The sequence below is a fragment of the Oncorhynchus masou genome, chromosome 14, assembly GCF_036934945.1.
Source record: "Oncorhynchus masou masou isolate Uvic2021 chromosome 14, UVic_Omas_1.1, whole genome shotgun sequence".
NCBI classification, from domain to species: Eukaryota; Metazoa; Chordata; class Actinopteri; order Salmoniformes; family Salmonidae; genus Oncorhynchus; species Oncorhynchus masou.
The window spans coordinates 20,025,380-20,044,884 of NC_088225.1; the positions used below are offsets into that span (position 1 = coordinate 20,025,380).

At 42.9% G+C, this 19,505-nt stretch overlaps 2 protein-coding genes and 2 pseudogenes across 3 annotated transcripts; 3 read left to right on the plus strand and 1 right to left on the minus strand.

Annotated features, from left to right (window-relative positions):
• Positions 1-2,912, plus strand: LOC135554477 (tubulin beta-4B chain-like; annotated as a pseudogene).
• Positions 2,913-4,946: 2,034 nt separating this feature from the next.
• Positions 4,947-7,674, plus strand: LOC135554478 (tubulin beta-4B chain-like). The gene is made up of 4 exons (XM_064986800.1): positions 4,947-5,218; positions 5,927-6,035; positions 6,248-6,358; positions 6,465-7,674. Exons 1-4 carry the CDS (start codon positions 5,162-5,164, stop codon positions 7,520-7,522), a joined length of 1,335 nt encoding a protein of 444 aa, XP_064842872.1. The 5' UTR covers positions 4,947-5,161; the 3' UTR covers positions 7,523-7,674.
• On the minus strand, positions 6,762-16,489 carry LOC135554480 (protein crumbs homolog 3-like). 2 transcript variants are annotated; one of them, XM_064986803.1, is made up of 4 exons: positions 16,421-16,489; positions 12,040-12,265; positions 9,927-9,970; positions 6,762-9,812 (listed from the first exon to the last, which is right to left on the minus strand). In XM_064986803.1, the coding sequence occupies exons 2-4, from the start codon at positions 12,137-12,139 to the stop codon at positions 9,603-9,605; spliced, it is 354 nt and encodes a 117-aa protein (XP_064842875.1). In that variant the 5' UTR covers positions 12,140-12,265; positions 16,421-16,489; the 3' UTR covers positions 6,762-9,602. The 2 variants fall into 2 exon arrangements, with proteins under 2 accessions (XP_064842875.1, XP_064842874.1); XM_064986802.1 differs by lacking the exon at positions 16,421-16,489 and adding an exon at positions 13,093-13,430.
• Positions 15,209-18,617, plus strand: LOC135554479 (histone chaperone asf1b-B-like; annotated as a pseudogene).
• The last annotated feature ends 888 nt before the right edge of the window (positions 18,618-19,505 follow it).

The window sequence follows — 19,505 nt, forward strand, 5'->3', positions numbered from 1 at the left end:
ATAGTCAGCTGGGTAAGAAGACAAAGAGAGTCCTCCAAGCCCAGTACCTTCTCGTTCCACCGTCGAATCCTCACAGCTAACGCCCTTCCTTCCATCCAAAATGCGCGAAATAGTGCATCTGCAAGCCGGACAGTGCGGAAACCAGATTGGAGCCAAGGTATTACTCTTCTCTTGTTTGTATATCAATAAAATAGATTGCTTCATTTGGGGATTGCAAGCGACCTAGATAAACCTCGTTCTCTCTGCGTAGTGCGCAGCTAAATTAAGAATGGCCGCTTGTAATCCACCCATAAGACTGCATCCTCGATGGTCTATAATAGGCCTATAGGCTACCATGGACGAAAAATGCATGACCATTCCGTGCACAAGATAAACTCATTTTTAATAGATGTTGCATACGATATAACATGCCCTGATTTAAAAAAAATAATAATTATGTTTTATTGTTTCCGCTGATTCATTCCCAATGGTTATTTGGGGTCCTTGTAATATGGGCGTTGAAGGGAAAGAAATGGTAGCCTACTAGAATACCTCCGTCCTCCCTCTTATGACATTACATATTCAACCCGATTAATATTTCGGTCTAAATGGCATTTTAATGCTTAATTTGAAGCATTTAGACGATTCCATAATTATGTAAAGGGATTATTTAATGCAAGTCATGCTATTTGTGTTGCTCTTGAAAAGGTAAATGTCCATGCAACAGAAAATACACATTGCATTATCTATTTATTTATATTCTAATTTGCGTTTTAAATGGATGCTTCTGTGTATTGCTATTGACTTGCATCTCCTCCCCTGTACCCTCCCTCGCTCACTCTCTCTCACTCATTCTCTCGTCTCAGTTCTGGGAGGTGATCAGTGATGAGCATGGCATCGACCCGACTGGAACCTACCATGGAGACAGCGACCTGCAGCTAGACAGGATCAATGTGTACTACAATGAGGCCTCAGGTACAGTATGCACATTATATAGCATTTCATACATAAACCACAATGTCTCCAATTATTGAAACATGCACAATTAAATAAACGTCTGTTTTAATTAGGAAAATTAACTGATTACACTTATACAAACAAATAATACATATATATAAAACATGTACAGCAACAATAGTTTCAGTATGCGCAACATTTCCCTCTTCTTATTTTATGTACATATTCTTATTCATTCCTTTACACTTGTGTGTGTATAAGGTAGTTGTTGTGAAATTGTTAGATTACTTGTTAGATATTACTGTATGGTCGGAACTAGAAGCACAAGCATTTCCCTACACTCACATTAACATCTGCTAACCATGTGTATGTGACAAATAAAAATGTATTTAATTTTGATTTGATTTTTCAGGTGGGAAGTATGTCCCCCGTGCCATCCTGGTGGATCTGGAGCCGGGCACCATGGACTCTGTCAGGTCTGGCCCCTTCGGACAGATCTTCAGGCCAGACAACTTTGTCTTCGGTGAGTGATTGGTTTGGTAGTCAGTGGAAATATGAGATTTGGTGGTAGTCTACTAATGTAATCTTGTCCAGGAAATAATGGGTTATGACACTTCTGTCTGCAGGCCAGAGTGGAGCTGGAAACAACTGGGCCAAGGGCCACTACACCGAGGGAGCAGAGCTGGTAGACTCTGTCATGGATGTAGTGAGGAAGGAGGCAGAGAGCTGTGACTGTCTCCAGGGCTTCCAGCTCACCCACTCCCTGGGTGGGGGTACTGGCTCTGGCATGGGCACCCTGCTCATCAGCAAGATCCGTGAGGAGTACCCTGACCGCATCATGAACACCTTCAGCGTGGTGCCCTCTCCCAAAGTGTCCGACACAGTGGTGGAGCCCTACAACGCCACCCTCTCTGTGCATCAGCTGGTGGAGAACACAGATGAGACCTTCTGCATCGACAACGAAGCCCTCTACGACATCTGCTTCCGCACTCTCAAGCTCACCACACCCACCTATGGAGACCTCAACCACCTGGTGTCAGCCACCATGAGTGGAGTGACCACCTGCCTTCGTTTCCCTGGCCAGCTCAACGCCGACCTCCGCAAACTGGCTGTCAACATGGTGCCCTTCCCCGCCTGCACTTCTTCATGCCCGGCTTCGCCCCCCTCACCAGCAGGGGGAGCCAGCAGTACCGCGCCCTGTCCGTGCCTGAGCTCACCCAGCAGATGTTCGACTCCAAGAACATGATGGCAGCCTGCGACCCTCGTCACGGCCGTTACCTCACCGTGGCCGCCATCTTCCGTGGCCGCATGTCCATGAAGGAGGTGGACGAGCAGATGCTCAACGTCCAGAACAAGAACAGCAGCTACTTTGTGGAATGGATCCCCAACAACGTGAAGACCGCTGTCTGCGACATCCCACCCCGCGGCCTCAAGATGTCTGCCACCTTCATCGGCAACAGCACAGCCATCCAGGAGCTGTTCAAGCGTATCTCTGAGCAGTTCACTGCCATGTTCCGTCGTAAGGCCTTCCTTCACTGGTACACCGGAGAGGGTATGGATGAGATGGAGTTCACTGAGGCTGAGAGCAACATGAATGACCTGGTGTCTGAGTACCAGCAGTACCAAGATGCCACCGCTGAGGAGGGCGAGTTTGAAGAGGAGGGAGAAGAGGAAGCCGCCTAAACCATCCCGTCACTCAACTGCCAAACAGTCTATCACTCCCCTCCGTCCTGACCCCAAAGCACAACTTGTCAAGTTAATGTTAAAGAAAAGGAAACTCAAATTTGTGATAATTAAATGAATGTGCTCAAGCATCTCTTCAGCGGTTCCCTTCAGTCTAATTAGTATCCTGTAAGGTTTTCAGGTCTCATCCTAGAAGTCAGAGGGTATTCTAACATAAGGTTTCTTATGAAAGCAGCAAGCTGTAACTCGATGTCTAAATTGAATTATGTGAATAAATTAACAATGTGTTCCAATGCTTGGTGTGTTGCTTTACTTAAATAACCTTTTCAATACATGAGATAATCTTCAAAGTTTACAAAAAAAAAAAATCTTTCTGTAAAAACATCAGTCCATCATTTGAGCTGCTGGTTATCTGACGTACAACCAGCAGGTCAGAATACTTCACACACTTTGGACCATGGTAGGTAAATTATGGTGCATTGGGAAAATGTTGTGTGCCGGGCAATTCCTTTCCACAGAATACAGTACCGCACTGTATTTTTGAAGCGCCAAAACCTTTTTGTTTATGGCTCATTAATACATTTTGACGCGTACCTTGTAAGAGACTATTCTTTTCACCTGTGACTGAGAATGCTGTACCAATCTAACTCTTATGTGGTTACAGTGCCCCATCAATTTAAAATATATAGGGGATGGATTAGATTGGTAGCAAGTCTTTGTTTGAGCATTTTGGCCTGTTTTGCCCTGTCGTCGCTGCCGGTTTGGAAGCCTTTGTTAAGGCCTCTACAAGTGCAAGTGATACAAAACACCAAATATTCATTGATATGCTGTAATGTATTTTTATATGATGTATTTGTATCTTTATTTAACCAGGTAGGCCAGTTGAGAACAAGTTCTCATTTACAACTGCGACCTGGCCAAGATAAATCAAAGCTGTGCAACACAAACAACACAGTTACACACGGAATAAACAAACGTACAGTCAATAATACAATAGAAAAAGTCTAAATACAGTGTGTGCAAATGAGGTAAGATTAGGGAGATAAGGCAATAAATAGGCCGTAGTGGCGAAATAATGACAATTTAGCAAATAAACACTGGAGTGATAGATGTGCAGAAGATGAATGTGCAAGTAGAAATACTGGGGTGCAAAGGAGAAGAAAAAAAAAATATATATGGGGATGACGTAGTTGGATGGGCTATTTACAGATGGGCTATGTACAGGTGCAATGATCTGTAAGCTGCTCTGACAGCTGATGCTTAAAGTTGGTGAAGGAGATATGCGTGGGGGTGACCAGTGAAATATACCTAAATTCTATGGTATTGTACCATGTGTCATTACACAGTACTCATTTAGACACTGTATTTAAATTGCAGTAGTTCTACTGCAACATGAAATACATTAACTTACTTACCCCTAGCTGCCTGTAAATTACTGTTAATGTTACAGCAACACCTTTACAGTGTACACAACATCAATGCCAAACCAAGTTTCTTCCTGTGAAGCCTGTGTAAATTGTTGGATTTACATAATGGGAGGGGGCTTCACCTGTTTGATCACACTTGCAAGGTGTTTATCTTGACCACAGTCGGTTTCAGAATATTGATTTAATAATAGCCGACTACCATCCGCCTCAATCTACAGTATGGTATTTTAAATATGTATTTTTTTGGTTGGTGCCAATATATCATCAGTCCACAGTGTGTGGTTTGTATCTTGTGCTTCACCACTCTTGATTGTGACCACTTTCTGTTACTGGGGAAAATCTCTCATGAACATCATTAGTGTGTTGATGACAATGATACCTTCAGCTCACTTACGATAGTCTATTTTACTGTAGGATGCATGCAGCTATCACTACACCGCTCAGTCAGTAGGGTCGGGTGACTGCGCATCACTACACCGCTCAGTCAGTAGGGTCGGGTGACTGCGCATCACTACACCGCTCAGTCAGTAGGGTCGGGTGACTGCGCATCACTACACCGCTCAGTCAGTAGGGTCGGGTGACTGCGCATCACTACACCGCTCAGTCAGTAGGGTCGGGTGACTGCGCATCACTACACCGCTCAGTCAGTAGGGTCGGGTGACTGCGCATCACTACACCACTCAGTCAGTAAGGTCGGGTGACTGCGCATCACTACACCACTCAGTCAGTAGGGTCGGGTGACTGGGCATCACTATACCACTCAGTCAGTAGGGTCAGGTGACTGCGCATCACTACACCACTCAGTCAGTAAGGTCGGGTGACTGCGCATCACTACACCACTCAGTCAGTAGGGTCGGGTGACTGCCCATCTCTGGAACACTCATTGATGAAGACTTCCAAATAACAGCATCCTATCCACTCTCTCCACGAGCTGAGGATCCCTTCTCTCCTCTGGTCTTTGGTTACCATGAGGATGACGCCCACCGATTCGGCCCAGTAGTTGAAGGAGAGGCGGGCCTATCAGAGAGTCAGCTGGGGAAGAAGAGAAGAAGCGTCCTCCGGGCCAAATCTCGACTGCGGTCTCCTCACTGCCAACGCCCGTCCATCCAGCCATAATGCGAGAAATAGTGCATCTGCAAGCCGGCCAGTGCGGTAACCAGATCGGAGCCAAGGTATCATTGTTGACTCCTTTGTATTTTACCAAGAAAATATATTGCTTCATGTGAATTATTGCAGGCGAGCTATATAAGCCACATTTCTTTTTTTAACCTCTGCGTACCAAAATGAATAAAGACCGCTGGTAATCCACCCATAATACTTGTAGAGGAAGCTGGTGCAGAACTGCATTATCGATTGGCTACAATATATCATGCATGAAAAATGCATGGTCATTCCGTGCACAAAATAAATATGTGTAGAAGAGAAATAGGCTAAACAATAGCTATATCCGATTACTATCAGTTTGAATCACGGTTGCATATGAAATGGGCAGATTTGTTATTGTTGCTGCTGACTCATTCCAAACAGTTATTTGGGTCCCTAAATGGACGTACAATGGAAGGGAGATAACGGTACTAGAATACCTTCCTCTCCTCTCTTTTATGACACAACATATTTAACCTGATAAATATTTAGATCAATATGGAATTTTAATACATAATTTAAATCATTTAGAGGCTTACATAATTATGTAAAGGGAATATTTAATGCAAATTATGCTATTTGTGTTTCTCACAAAAAGGTAAATGTCCATGTAACAGAAAAGACATTGTATTATATCTATTTATTTATATTTTATATTCTAACTTGCATTTTAAATGGATGCTTCTGTGTATTGCTATTGACTTGCATCTCAACTTCTGTCTCTCTCACTGTCTCAGTTCTGGGAGGTGATCAGTGATGAGCATGGCATCGACCCGACTGGAACCTACCATGGAGACAGCGACCTGCAGCTAGACAGGATCAATGTGTACTACAATGAGGCCTCAGGTACAGTATGCACATTATATAGCATTGCATACATTAACCACATAATGTCACCAATTATTGAAACAAACAGAAACATACACAATTGATTAAATAGAATCTTGTATTAACAATGAAAATACTGGCATTCAGAGATACCCTATTATCACAAATACAGTGCAAATATGCACAGTAATAATTGGTTCAGTACGCCCAATATTTATTGTCTTTTTCAGGTGGGAAGTATGTTCCCCGTGCCATTCTGGTGGATCTGGAGCCGGGCACCATGGACTCTGTCAGGTCTGGCCCTTTCGGACAGATCTTCAGGCCAGACAACTTTGTCTTCGGTGAGTGATTGGTTTGGTAGTCAGTGGAAATATGAGATTTGGTGGTAGTCTACTAATGTAATCTTGTCCCGTCAGTGAAGTTGTGGTTTATGACACTTGTATGCAGGTCAGAGCGGAGCTGGAAACAACTGGGCCAAGGGCCACTACACAGAGGGAGCAGAGCTGGTAGACTCTGTCATGGATGTAGTGAGGAAGGAGGCAGAGAGCTGTGACTGTCTCCAGGGCTTCCAGCTCACCCACTCCCTGGGTGGGGGTACTGGCTCTGGCATGGGCACCCTGCTCATCAGCAAGATCCGTGAGGAGTACCCTGACCGCATCATGAACACCTTCAGCGTGGTGCCCTCTCCCAAAGTGTCCGACACAGTGGTGGAGCCCTACAACGCCACCCTCTCTGTGCATCAGCTGGTGGAGAACACAGATGAGACCTTCTGCATCGACAACGAAGCCCTCTACGACATCTGCTTCCGCACTCTCAAGCTCACCACACCCACCTATGGAGACCTCAACCACCTGGTGTCAGCCACCATGAGTGGAGTGACCACCTGCCTTCGTTTCCCTGGCCAGCTCAACGCCGACCTCCGCAAACTGGCTGTCAACATGGTGCCCTTCCCCCGCCTGCACTTCTTCATGCCCGGCTTCGCCCCCCTCACCAGCAGGGGGAGCCAGCAGTACCGCGCCCTGTCCGTGCCTGAGCTCACCCAGCAGATGTTCGACTCCAAGAACATGATGGCAGCCTGCGACCCTCGTCACGGCCGTTACCTCACCGTGGCCGCCATCTTCCGTGGTCGCATGTCCATGAAGGAGGTGGACGAGCAGATGCTCAACGTCCAGAACAAGAACAGCAGCTACTTTGTGGAATGGATCCCCAACAACGTGAAGACCGCTGTCTGTGACATCCCACCCCGCGGCCTCAAGATGTCTGCCACCTTCATCGGCAACAGCACAGCCATCCAGGAGCTGTTCAAGCGTATCTCTGAGCAGTTCACTGCCATGTTCCGTCGTAAGGCCTTCCTTCACTGGTACACTGGAGAGGGTATGGATGAGATGGAGTTCACTGAGGCTGAGAGCAACATGAATGACCTGGTGTCTGAGTACCAGCAGTACCAAGATGCCACCGCTGAGGAGGGCGAGTTTGAAGAGGAGGGAGAAGAGGAAGCCGCCTAAACCATCCCGTCACTCAACTGCCAAACAGTCTATCACTCCCCTCCGTCCTGTCCCCAACTCCATCCCTTCATCCTTACCATCTGCTTTCTCTCAAGAAGGCAGATGTTCCTAAATGAATTGAATGTTTTTCACATTAAACAGTGATCTTACCAGATTGTAGTAAACTTTTGACATTATTTTGTTGTTGTATGTTGGAAATCCACTGAATTGTTTCCATTTTCCTACATTCATCTCATCATTGCTTTGCAGAATTAAAAGCAAGTGATTTTAAAGTTCAAATTAAATTGGTACTTACTCTATGTTTTTATTGTTTGACATTTTTAATGTCAAAAGTAAAAGCAGATTTACAAACCAGAAAAGGCCAACCACAGTTGGAAACTGGGTTTGTGTGGGAGCATTAACTATAGGCTGAAGACAAACTGCACTGCCCATTATGGGTTCATGCCAATGAGTTAGTAGCAATAAACTGCATTGGAATGCATTCCTAGAATGTAACAGCAGGTGAAATGAGACTGACGTATAGTGACCGTTAACGACAGAAAGACTTGGATTCATTGTTTTCAGCAGTCATCACCTCCCAGCTCCTGCAGTCAGTTGCCGCCGGCTAATAATTCTGACTGAAGCTATTTTGTCAATCACAGCTTCACCGAAAGCTGACTAGTAAGGTCTGCATGCTGAGCAAATGCGTTATTTCTCATACACTTCACACTCACCATTTTAGGGATGTCAGCTTATACGATGCTCTGTCTTCTGCTTTTGCCCTCTCGTTAATTCCTCATAGATGTCTGGTTGTGTTTTCACAAGAGAGAGAGAGAGAGAAGCAAGTCTTGACATCATCTGATCAAAGTCCAGCACTGATTATGCAAAGAAAATCTACTGAGGTGGCCAATTCTAAAAATGACTATTGGTATTTATTTAAAATGTAGGCTACAAAAGATAAATATGTCATGACATCGTGTAACAACTCTACATGATGAGAATTGAATCCCATCATAGGCTTTTCAAAATACAAACAGCGTACTGGTAAGAACACACATAGAAGATATGATCTAATGTAGTATCACATTTCAGCCAATGTTAAATTAATGTAACAATTCTGAAATACTACAATACAATTATTCAAATGTAAACAATCATTCATTTTGTGCTTAAATATGATTAATAATGACATAATTATTTGTTCTGCACACAGTATCCGCAAACAGAATATCCCACTGGGAGAAATGTTTTCCAGATAATATTAGCTTACAGTGTCATTATCTGTAAAGCTGTATACAGGACTGATACAGTAGTGAGACATGTAATTGAGGTAAGTAATCAGTGTAAAAATCTAGACAATTAAATGCTTTTCTGACAATCAATAGTGGTTAAACAAATATTATTGCACGCTATACATTTAAGTAATCCATAAGGAATTTATACAAACATTTACATTACATTCCAATATCATTTTTTACATGTATCATGGTGGCACAGGTAACAGCAGTCTGCTTACGATTATAGCAGTTAGACTGTTTCCAGTCTTTTTGTAGCTGTTGAGAGAGCCAAATTGCCTAGACAGAGGACTGAAATACTCAGACTGAAATGTATTTACCAAAGACAAGTATGAGCAGGGACTGAATACTGGTCCTCTTCCATCTAGTGCAGGTGATGGGTTTGTTTCCTCTTCCAGTATGACCATTTGAATGATTGTGTACATGTGTATCCCATTCAAATATGCCAGTGCTATTAAATAACACACCATAGAGAAAGCAGTCAGAGCCCCATGAACCTTAGTTCTAGTTGTTCTAGTTACAGGCTGTGGTATTTGCAGTAGCTATCCCAATGCCTATGTCCAGGTCCTGTACTAGCACTAGTCCATGTGCTTGCAGTACGTACAGTACACAGTGCCTGGGCCCTCCTCTTCCAGGGCTAGGTGCTGTGTACCTCTCGTCCCATCCTGTATCTGTCAACGTTGTGTCATGACCCTCTAATATCTAGGTAATCATCAGCTCTTTAGGTGGAGCTTCTAGAGTCATCAGGATTTAGCTGTTGCTTGGATGTACAGGACAGGTGTTGAGAGACTTCTGAGAGACTAGGCTCAGATGAGTCTCTCCTCCTTGGGCAGTTTGAGAGCGTCTGGTGTCTCAACACTGCTGACCCCCGTTTGCTCCTCAGCACTGGGCCGGTACGTCCCCTCCGTCTGCCTCTTCTTCCTCACCACGCAGAAAAGCCACACTAGCACAGCAGCTGCTATGGCCAGCAGCCCCACTATAACAGTCGGGACCACAATAGCTGCAATGTTGGGTCCCTAGATGCAGAACAACACAGGGGTAGTAGTCATTCTCAGAAATAAAGCTCTGGATACTTCTGGTTGAAGTTCCTCTAAAAAAAACAGAGATAAAGATAGCGGCAGTTTACTCACTGGGGCAGTTGTGTAAGAGGGTAGACTATTAGTTGTGTTGTCCCCTGTAGAAAACATTCAAGATTACCACTCAGGTCATTGTAATAGTTTGCTACAAGAATACAAATAGACCCTCTCTTTGATCAATGTAGCATAACACAATAGGATTGAACAATGTGGAAAAACAGGTCATTTTAAAATTACACACTGTATACCAAGTGCAGGTGATAGAAATGACACGTGGTGCTCTGAGGCAACAACCTACATGTCCACACATGACCACATACCAGAACAACATGCAAATGTAAAAGCATGTATATGAGTATTGTTTGTATTATTTTTTAGTTGTATTGTTTATATATCGTTGTATTTTAAATTTGTTACTGTATCAGTGTTTTGTTACTTTTCATGTTTTGTGTTTTTTTGTGGACCCCGGGAAGAGTAGCTGCAGCTTCTGTAAAAACTCATGGGGATTATAATAAGCAAATAAGCAAATGTTTTAACACATCAGGTTATTTAAATACAGTTAAGAGTAATTTAATTACAGCCTAGGGGGAGGGGGAAACAAAACAGAAAGGTGGAAGTTGATGTCATTTTTAGATTGATAGATTGACAACATAATAGCCTGTTGCAATGCGATGGGATCACTGAGTTCCTCAAGTCCAGTGCTTTTTTCAGGCACTTTCTGTCGCGACTCCCGCCGAAGTTGGCTCCCCTGCCTGTTGGTGCGGTGCTCGGAGGTCGTCGTCACCGGCCTACTAGCCGACACCGATCCCTTATTCCCTTTTCTTTTAGTTTAGTCTTATGAGTTGCACCTGTTCCTATTTGTGTTTTCTTGATTTGCTTTCCTATTTAAGCTTGTGTAGCCCGCCCTTGTTTGTGCGGGATTGTATTACATTCACGTCTCGGTTCGGAGGCGTTATTGTGCTCCGGACCGTTGCTAACTTGTGTTTTGGGTTGGTCTGTGGTTTCCGCCCTGTGTTTTGAGCATGATCATTTTGTGCCGGATTAAAGTGCAATTTTCCGTGAACCGTCTGCTCTCTGCACCTGATTCCTACCTTCCCCTTCTAGTCAGCCGTGACACTTTCTCCATGACAAACCATGTGATTACTCTGTGACATCCCGCACAGTAACTACTTGAATGTAAGAGAGGGGGGAGGCGAGGACTTGGAATGCGGACTTTGCCCGTGGTCAGTGAAGCTCAGCCCCTGAACAGTTTTACGAGTTGAAGTATCTGGAAAAGCACTATTGTATTTTGATTACCATGTCAGTGTGGTGTCAAAGTGATTATTGACTATTAATTCACAGTAGATGTCTTGCTTAGAAAACTTCAACTCCCATTTAGAGATGTCGAACTAAGTTAATGATTGGCTAATGCAAATAGTAAAATAGTAAACTCCCCCAGGGGCAAAAGTACACCTTGATAACTAAAAACAAGGGTAGGTTGTTTGGGGGAGGGCACAACTTTTGCTCAAAATGAGACACAGGAAAACTTCCTGTAGCAGTGACAGCCTGATACGTTTATTGTAGCAAACTAACTACAGTTGACATTGGAGTGCAGCCATTGTTCAGTGTTGTCCCATTACCAGAAAATCAGAAGAGCACTCAGAACCACCACTAAGGGCTGCTTTATCTATTGTTTCTTGCTGGGTAATATACAGCTATAATGCATTGTGAAAATGTTCTATAAGCACATTCGACCCCCTTATAACGTCTTACTATCATCTGATAATGATCCTGACTAACAGTTCAGTGGACTGACAAATAACAGTGTAAAATATAACATAGAAGGGCTCATACGTACTTTACAACAAGTAATAAATCATTACAAATACAAGCAGAGAAATCACATGTCCGCATTAAGAAAAGTGGGTGTACCAGAGCTTTTCCTACCAATGGTTCCTACCCAAAGCTCTCATGCATGACGAAATATTTGTACAACCTGTTGGCAAGTTACTGCATGCTTTAGTTTTAATTGAGTAATGCCTAGAATTGTGTGCAACTCGCTTTTGTGTTTTTGTGCATATCGTTCCAAGCAGTCGTACAGTAGATTGTTTGTCTGTGGTCAGAGACAATCCAGTGTGGTGGTGATGGGGTTATTTCACAAGAAGGATGGGGGGGGGGCATGACTCACCCACAACCCAGGAAGGATTATTCCCCAAGACCAGGAGTAGGACACTCCCAGGCAGGAGACCAGGCCAGGCCGCGATGTCTGGGAGCAGTGCCATCTCCATTCAAACCAATGGGTTCTAAAGAGGGTAGACCATCAGCAAGGGGACGACTGGACATCAGGTCGGGGCCATTTCATCAGGAGTAGTGCTCAGCAGACAAGCACACCGGCGTCAGTCTCCAGGGCCGTTCTAGAGAGATGAAGGAGATGGTGTTAAAGAAAAAAGAAGCGTTCATAAGGAGCCACACTGAGCCCGAGTCTCTATTGAAACCCCAATGTTATTGAGTCTGGTACATAAAGTGACATAAAATGTAAGAGAAGATGAAATCATAACAGCTTTCTATATTTCATTCTGCATAGAATCATTGTAAGTCCCAGGAGAAACAATTATCCCATACCATGACAATACAATAGAACATAATGAATCAAGTTATTATAAACATTTCCGACTGTCAGAAACTGTCCAACCGGAAATTGATAGGGCTGCAGGTAGTCTAGGGGTTAAGAGCGTTGTGCCAGTAACTGAAAGGTCGCTGGTTAGAATCTCTGAGCCGAATAGATTAAAAAAATCTGACGATGTTCCCTTAAGCAGGGCACTGCTAATGGCTCCTGGAAGTCGCTCTGGATAAGAGCATCTGCTAAATGACTAAAATGTACATTTGACCATAGAGGCAAAATTGTGATTAATTCAGCACCATGTCAAAACGTGAACAATTGCACCTGTTCAGGGAGGTGGGGAGGGAGTAAGGGAGGGCATTGAGATAACAAAGGACAATTCATAAATCATATTCTTAGTAAATGTTGTGAAAGTAGCATCCTATCGAAATAAAAGTAAAGCCTTATTAAAGTATTGTAAAGTATAGGATTTATAGTGCCCCATAATTAATTTTCAATACTTCCAAGCCATTTTATGTAAAGAGAAACTGCACTCCTGCTCCACAACAAATTAGTCGATCTAATAATACAAGAAGTGTATAATTTTATTATAGACAGACCTGTACAGATCATTTTACACACCTTTTCACCAAATAATGTTGATATCTGTTTTAGGCAACGGGGATCAATCCAACTCCTTGCGAAAAAAAAACAACGTCTGGCTTCCGCCGACTCACCTAAACGAGTGAGTTGGTGAACCAAAACTCGATCATATGTCAGGACGTGTTTATGATTAAACCTTTCCCAACAACGTTTGAAAAAATAATCTGTAAACTAAATCCGATCGCAAAGCCGTTTTACTGGCTGAATGGGTTTATTTTGATATATATCACCGTAGACTACCTATAGATTTAACTATGTAAAACTGTTTTTTAAATTCCCTCTTCACGTCGCCCCTATGGTCACATGGTTCACTTCAGTCTCATGTTACAGTACCTGAGCCCAGTGTCAACCTGTGGCACAGGAGACAGATACCCTTTGTATGATGAGGCACCAGACTAGTGGACAGAAATCCACCTGCTCAATGGAGCCTACTTCCTCCCATTGCTCATGCTCTCTCACTCATTATGGATCCTTTACTATCAGAGTTCTATGGGACCCTTTCTCAAGTTCTACACTGTTCTATTGATGCATGTCTGAAGCCTTGAACATGTTCATCTACCTTTTTCCATCTGCAAAAGAAAGATAAAAGGCTGTGGAATATGTTCAGGCCCAATGAGTAGACACTGAACATTTTGAGAAACTTTGGGCTGCATTTTTTAAATCCTGTATTTTAAGGGACACATGTTTCATGTGAGTGCATGGTGAGAATTTGCTTGCAGTTTTAGGACCTCTAGTGGAGAGCAATTATATTTTTCTATCTGACCCTATCCTCAAAGCAAGATCAAAAGAATCCTGAAATACCATAAGCACAGCTAATCATGGTCCCTTAATCCTTGCCTCATCGCAGTTTCATCTAGGCCTATGCCAGAATGTGACTGAAGACTGGCATAGAAAACACAATCTGATCCATGTATGATTCTATTTCCATGTTTGTATTTGGTGTGGTTGATTGTCAACCCATAACCACCCCAATATTGTATGTTATGTAGGCCTACATTCTGCAGTCTGCAAAAAGCACTGATTAGTCACATCATTATGTGTGCAGAAAGTCTCCCTGCCACATAGGTCCTTCGGTTATCGACACACACAACATAAACTTGAAGTATGCATCATCAATTGCTAGAGCCCTACACATATACACAAATCCACTGAAACACACACAAATGTGGTGTAGACATTATGGGACCAAAAATGAAATAGTCTTGGGACTTTCCTCTTCACTCCAGACTGGAATGTTGACATGTTTCCATCTAAAAGAGTGGCTGAATTTGGTAGAGTGGTTGTGTTTGTTTGCTTTGGCCAAAGCAGTGGGGTAGCACTGCTTTGGTGTCAGGGGGCTAGGGTCAGTTTGTTATCTCTGGAGTACTTCTCCTGTCTTGTCCGGTGTCCTGTGTGAATTTAAGTATGCTCTCTCTAATTCTCTCTTTCTCTTTCTCGGAGAGGACCTGAGTCCTAGGACCATGCCTCAGGACTACCTGGCATGATGGCTCCTTGCTGTCCCCAGTCCAACTGGCCGTGCTGCTATGGATCCCTGACCTGTTCACCGGACGCGCTACCTGTCCCAGACCTGCTGTTTTCAACTCTCTAGAGACAGCAGGAGCGGTAGAGATACTCTTAATGATCTGCTACGAAAAGCCAACTGACATTTACTCCTGAGGTGCTGACTTGCTGCACCCCGACAACTACTGTGATTATTATAATTTGACCATGCTGGTCATTTATGAACATTTGAACATCTTGGCCATGTTCTATTATAATCTCCACCTGGCACAGCCAGAAGAGGACTGGCCACCCCGTATAGCCTGGTTCCTCTCTAGGTTTCTTCCTAGGTTTTGGCCTTTCTGGGGAGTTTTTCCTAGCCACCATACAACACTTTGAGATATCAGCTGATGTAAGAAGGGCTATATAAATACATTTGATTTGGGTACATGGGGGAATAGGGTCGTGCCAATTGAATTTCTACCTGAAACGTTTGGTAATTGCACGCGTCTTGTGGCGTTGTTCGAGCACAACGTACTTGTTGCTTGCCAATCCTAGTTTTACTGTTGTTCTACCCAGCGAATCATCGTTTAGAACAGAAAAACCACCCGCCCCATTTCCTTCCGACATTTTGGTGGCTTTGTGAAATTTACTGGCGGGTGGTTTTTGAAATAGTTGTTTTGAACAAAATTAGTCAGATGAATATTCCAGATAACAGTAAATACAAAAACATTAATGGCACTTTCTTTAAAAAATACAATTTCTGTTGAAATTATTGGCTCATATAGCAGGCTATCATAACAATAAGGTATCTACCTAGTAATTTCAAAATTACACTAAAGCGTAGCTGTCAACTTGCAAAATCAGATGCATTTTTAAATGCAAAAAAACGAATTTCTTCAGTGATAGAATCTTTGTGTACGCTGCGTGAGAACATTGCTTGCTATTTGCTACATTGTTGAGGCCTGAAACCTTCCCGGGAAAATTTGCTGGCCACTCTCAGCCAGAGTGTCTGTCACTCGCAGCAGGAGCCGCAATAATGGCGAAGGTTCAAGTACTAAATGTCGCTGTCCTCGATAACCCGAGTCGATTCGGAAACCCATTTCAATTCGAAATAACATTTGAGTGCATGGAAGACCTGCCAGAAGGTAAGTGTTGTGCTCACCTGTCGAATAATTACTTTGTTTATTCTCATCTAACGATTTATGGCTAGCTTGCTAACGTTAGCTCGCTAGATAAATCTCAAGACGATGTGGGGCTAGTTTGCTAACGTTACCTCGCTAGCTAAATTGTCCGTTTGAACATGAAGTAGCTAGCCTTGTTGAGAACATCGCTAGTTAGTTAGCTCTGAGATTATCAACTCGGCTAGCTACTTCATGTTCAAACTGGCAATTTAGTTAGCGAGCTAACGTTAGCAAACTCGCCATAAATCGTCAGATGAGAATTAACAAAGTAATTATTCGACAGGTGGCAAACAATGGTTAATTAATCACTTATGTCTACTGAACAAAGAGGTGTCTCTTTAAAAAAAGTGTGTATATAGATATATACATAAATAAATAAAACGCATTGTACTTTGTGATATTGCTTAGCTACACGATGGCGTTAGTTGATATTGCTAGTTAGTTGGCTACTTTGCCTATAGCTGGCTAGTTTAGCCAGAATGGTGTCCAACTTTTGTTTGTATTTTGTTGGCTGCGGCGGGGAATTCTGACGGAGGTAACTAACGTTAACTTCTTGAACACGCAGACATGTCCACTTGCCTTTCGCGTTATCTACCCAAACAATCAAATAAATTCACAGGTGTTATTGATAACATAATTCTGACCAGAGCAGTCTTCACAGTCCAGCAATTTCCTTGCTTTCTCCAAAATGTCGAACCGAGTTTGTGGGTCCGGAAGACAGTGATTTGATACTTTTTTTGTATTGCAGATCTTGAGTGGAAGATCATATATGTGGGTTCAGCAGAGAGTGAAGAGTATGACCAGACCCTTGACTCTGTTCTGGTTGGCCCAGTACCAGCCGGGAGGCACATGTTTGTGTTCCAGGTGATTTTTTTTACATTTTTTTTTTTTTTTTATATATATTTTTTATAGATGGCAGTAACTAACCATGTTATTTCAGCAGTAGTCTGGCTGTAGCTTTCCTTGCCCCTCTTCATTTCTCTCTCTCCCAGTGGACCTGCTCTGACTTGGGGCCAAGGCCAGGCCACTGGTACTTTTAAGATATAATCTACATAACAATGGCCAACTGTGAACATGGGTTAACACCTTCACAAAGCAACTGATTTGATGATTCAGAGGTTGTTGATTCTGTACTTAGTGACAGCGCAAGCTATGGAAACCTTTCCCAAACAATAACACCGAGCTTATAACATAATCACTAGCGACACACTGGTGCTGTATTGGAGAAATCCGATATAGAAACTACACCCTCCCCCTTTACCCCTCTCTTCTCCTGCCTTCCTCCTTGCACCTCATCTACTGTATGTTATCCTTCAACAGGCGGATGCCCCAAACACGGGTCTGATTCCAGAAAGTGATGCTGTCGGCGTAACTGTGGCGCTAATCACCTGTACATACCGTGGACAGGAGTTCATTCGTATCGGGTACTATGTCAACAACGAGTACACTGACCCAGAGCTGCGGGAAAACCCACCCATAAAACCTGACTATGGACAGGTAAAGGAGGAAACTCAATGGGTGTGCTTGACTGTGTTTCCTTCCAGGAACATGTTCAAGTTTTATTAGTCGTATGTATAGGGTACATAAGGTATACACTGTCCAACGAAATGCTTACTTGTACTTTACTTGTTCTCTCCCATCTACCCTTGTTCATTACCATTCACAGATATGACAGGACTGTTACATTAATATTGAGTAAACTAGGTGGAGCTATTGCTTACACCTACCAATTTCTATCAGATCTATGAAGGCAATGAATGATGGCAGAGGAGAGGGGATTACTTTTTGGAACAAAATTAAACCTTTGCGTTGTGGAAGGGCGAAATATCCATTAATACATTGGTCTTAAAGTGCAAACTCCGCTCAGTCATCAGGGGCACGCGTGCCACAGTACTGCTCAGGCTTTAGTATAATGTAAAAATGGAACATGTCTTCTGGCAAATATAAGTACATCTACTGAATAATTTCCCTCTTGATGCTGTTTGTCTTCCAGCTCCAGAGAAATATTTTGGCTTGAACCCACGTGTAACAAGATTCCATATCAACTGGGAAGGGTGTGCAGAAAGGATGGAAGACTCAGAGAATGTGGATCCTGCCCCCAACTCTATGCTGCCCCCATCTTGCCTCCCGGGCAAGGCCCCACCCATAGGGTTGCTACCTGACAACTCTATGGACTGCTTGTAGAGGGAAACATACATATACACATAATCTTCGATCAACCCAAGCACTATAAGCAGAAGAATGGACATGGACATTCTGACTTGGATGTACAGCCAGCTTTGCCTTATAGCTGCCCTTATTTCCCAGAAACTGTCAACAACACACTCCCACCTTGGACTACAGTGTCTTGCAACCAATACAATCTTTCTGGAGTAATCTTTATTATCTATTGGAAGTTTTTCACTTTCATGTATATAACATAGTGAAAAAAAGTTGTACAACTAATTCATCCCTTAATTTTTAATACTATCAACAGGGCAACAGCTGAAGTTTCCATAGATGGTTAGCAGCTAATTGGCAGAAATACTGATTCACACCAACTAGTCAGCTGTTAATTATGTGATGTAAATACCAACAGGGGATTATGACACTAGTGAAGCAAAATGGAGGAAGAAATTACTCAAGTTGCAGGAAGGAAAATAATGGTGGTATTTGTTTTGTACTTTCTGAGCCATTGTGTTTCAGTGGTAATGGTCCTTATAGCATTTGAGTTACACTTGCCCTGTTGGTATTTTGGGAGACTTTTGGATGGGCGGGGGTGGGGGTGTGCTAATAATGGTATGTACATATGTTTGTTTTCCTGTGTGCCATTTTGTTTTTGAAATAAATATCTTTTTGTTATGTGAAGTGTGTGATTGTCCCTGACAAGCTTTGAGATGTGATGAAAATGGCAGATGTTGGAACTCTAGGAGAATCACCTTTTTTCAACTTTGAAAATAATGAGTGGGGCTTCCTCGACTTTTTGTTACATTCATAAATATCTGTAGTGAAGTATGCTCACCTGTAGTGCACATTTTGAAATTGGTAGCCTGGTTTGCTTGTTGCCATGCAATTTGAATTACAGCTGTGTTCAAGACAAAAATGTTAACATGCAAATCTCCCCTTTTCACTGAATCATGTTCTCTTGTTATTGACTTCAGAGTTCATTGAATGTAATTGTAATCCTTTAGTGAACGGTTTGCTGAAAAAACATGCATGTGTATGGACGTTTGCAATTATGGTCAGCTATGAAATGTATGGCTGTCATCTTCTGCATAGGAGATAATGGCAAAAGCGGTATGTGAATGTGGGCTGTCTGGTGGTAAAATCTGATATCTAGGACGATTCATGCAATATGAAATATTAGAACTAAATGACACTGGTTTCCTTACCAGTCATACTGACAACATTTACATTTTTGTTCAATTGAGCTGTTTTAAGATGCGTGTAATTCGCTCTGGATAAAAGCGTCGGTCTGCTAAATTACTCAATATAAATGTACATTTACCGATATAACTTGGAATGTATCAAGTGGTTTACTCCGACATAATCCATATTTATTTTAGATATTCTGAAAATGTAGTCTCCGCGTGCGTTAAATTCTAACCAATTTTCTAAAAATAGCCCGTCTTGACGTCACAACCAATCACGGATTAGTCGGGCGGGAGGGGTCGGTATAGGGCCAGTTTGCTACAGGCCTTGCATTTCGATAATGCTTTATTATGCACGAATAAGACGAACTTTTGGAAG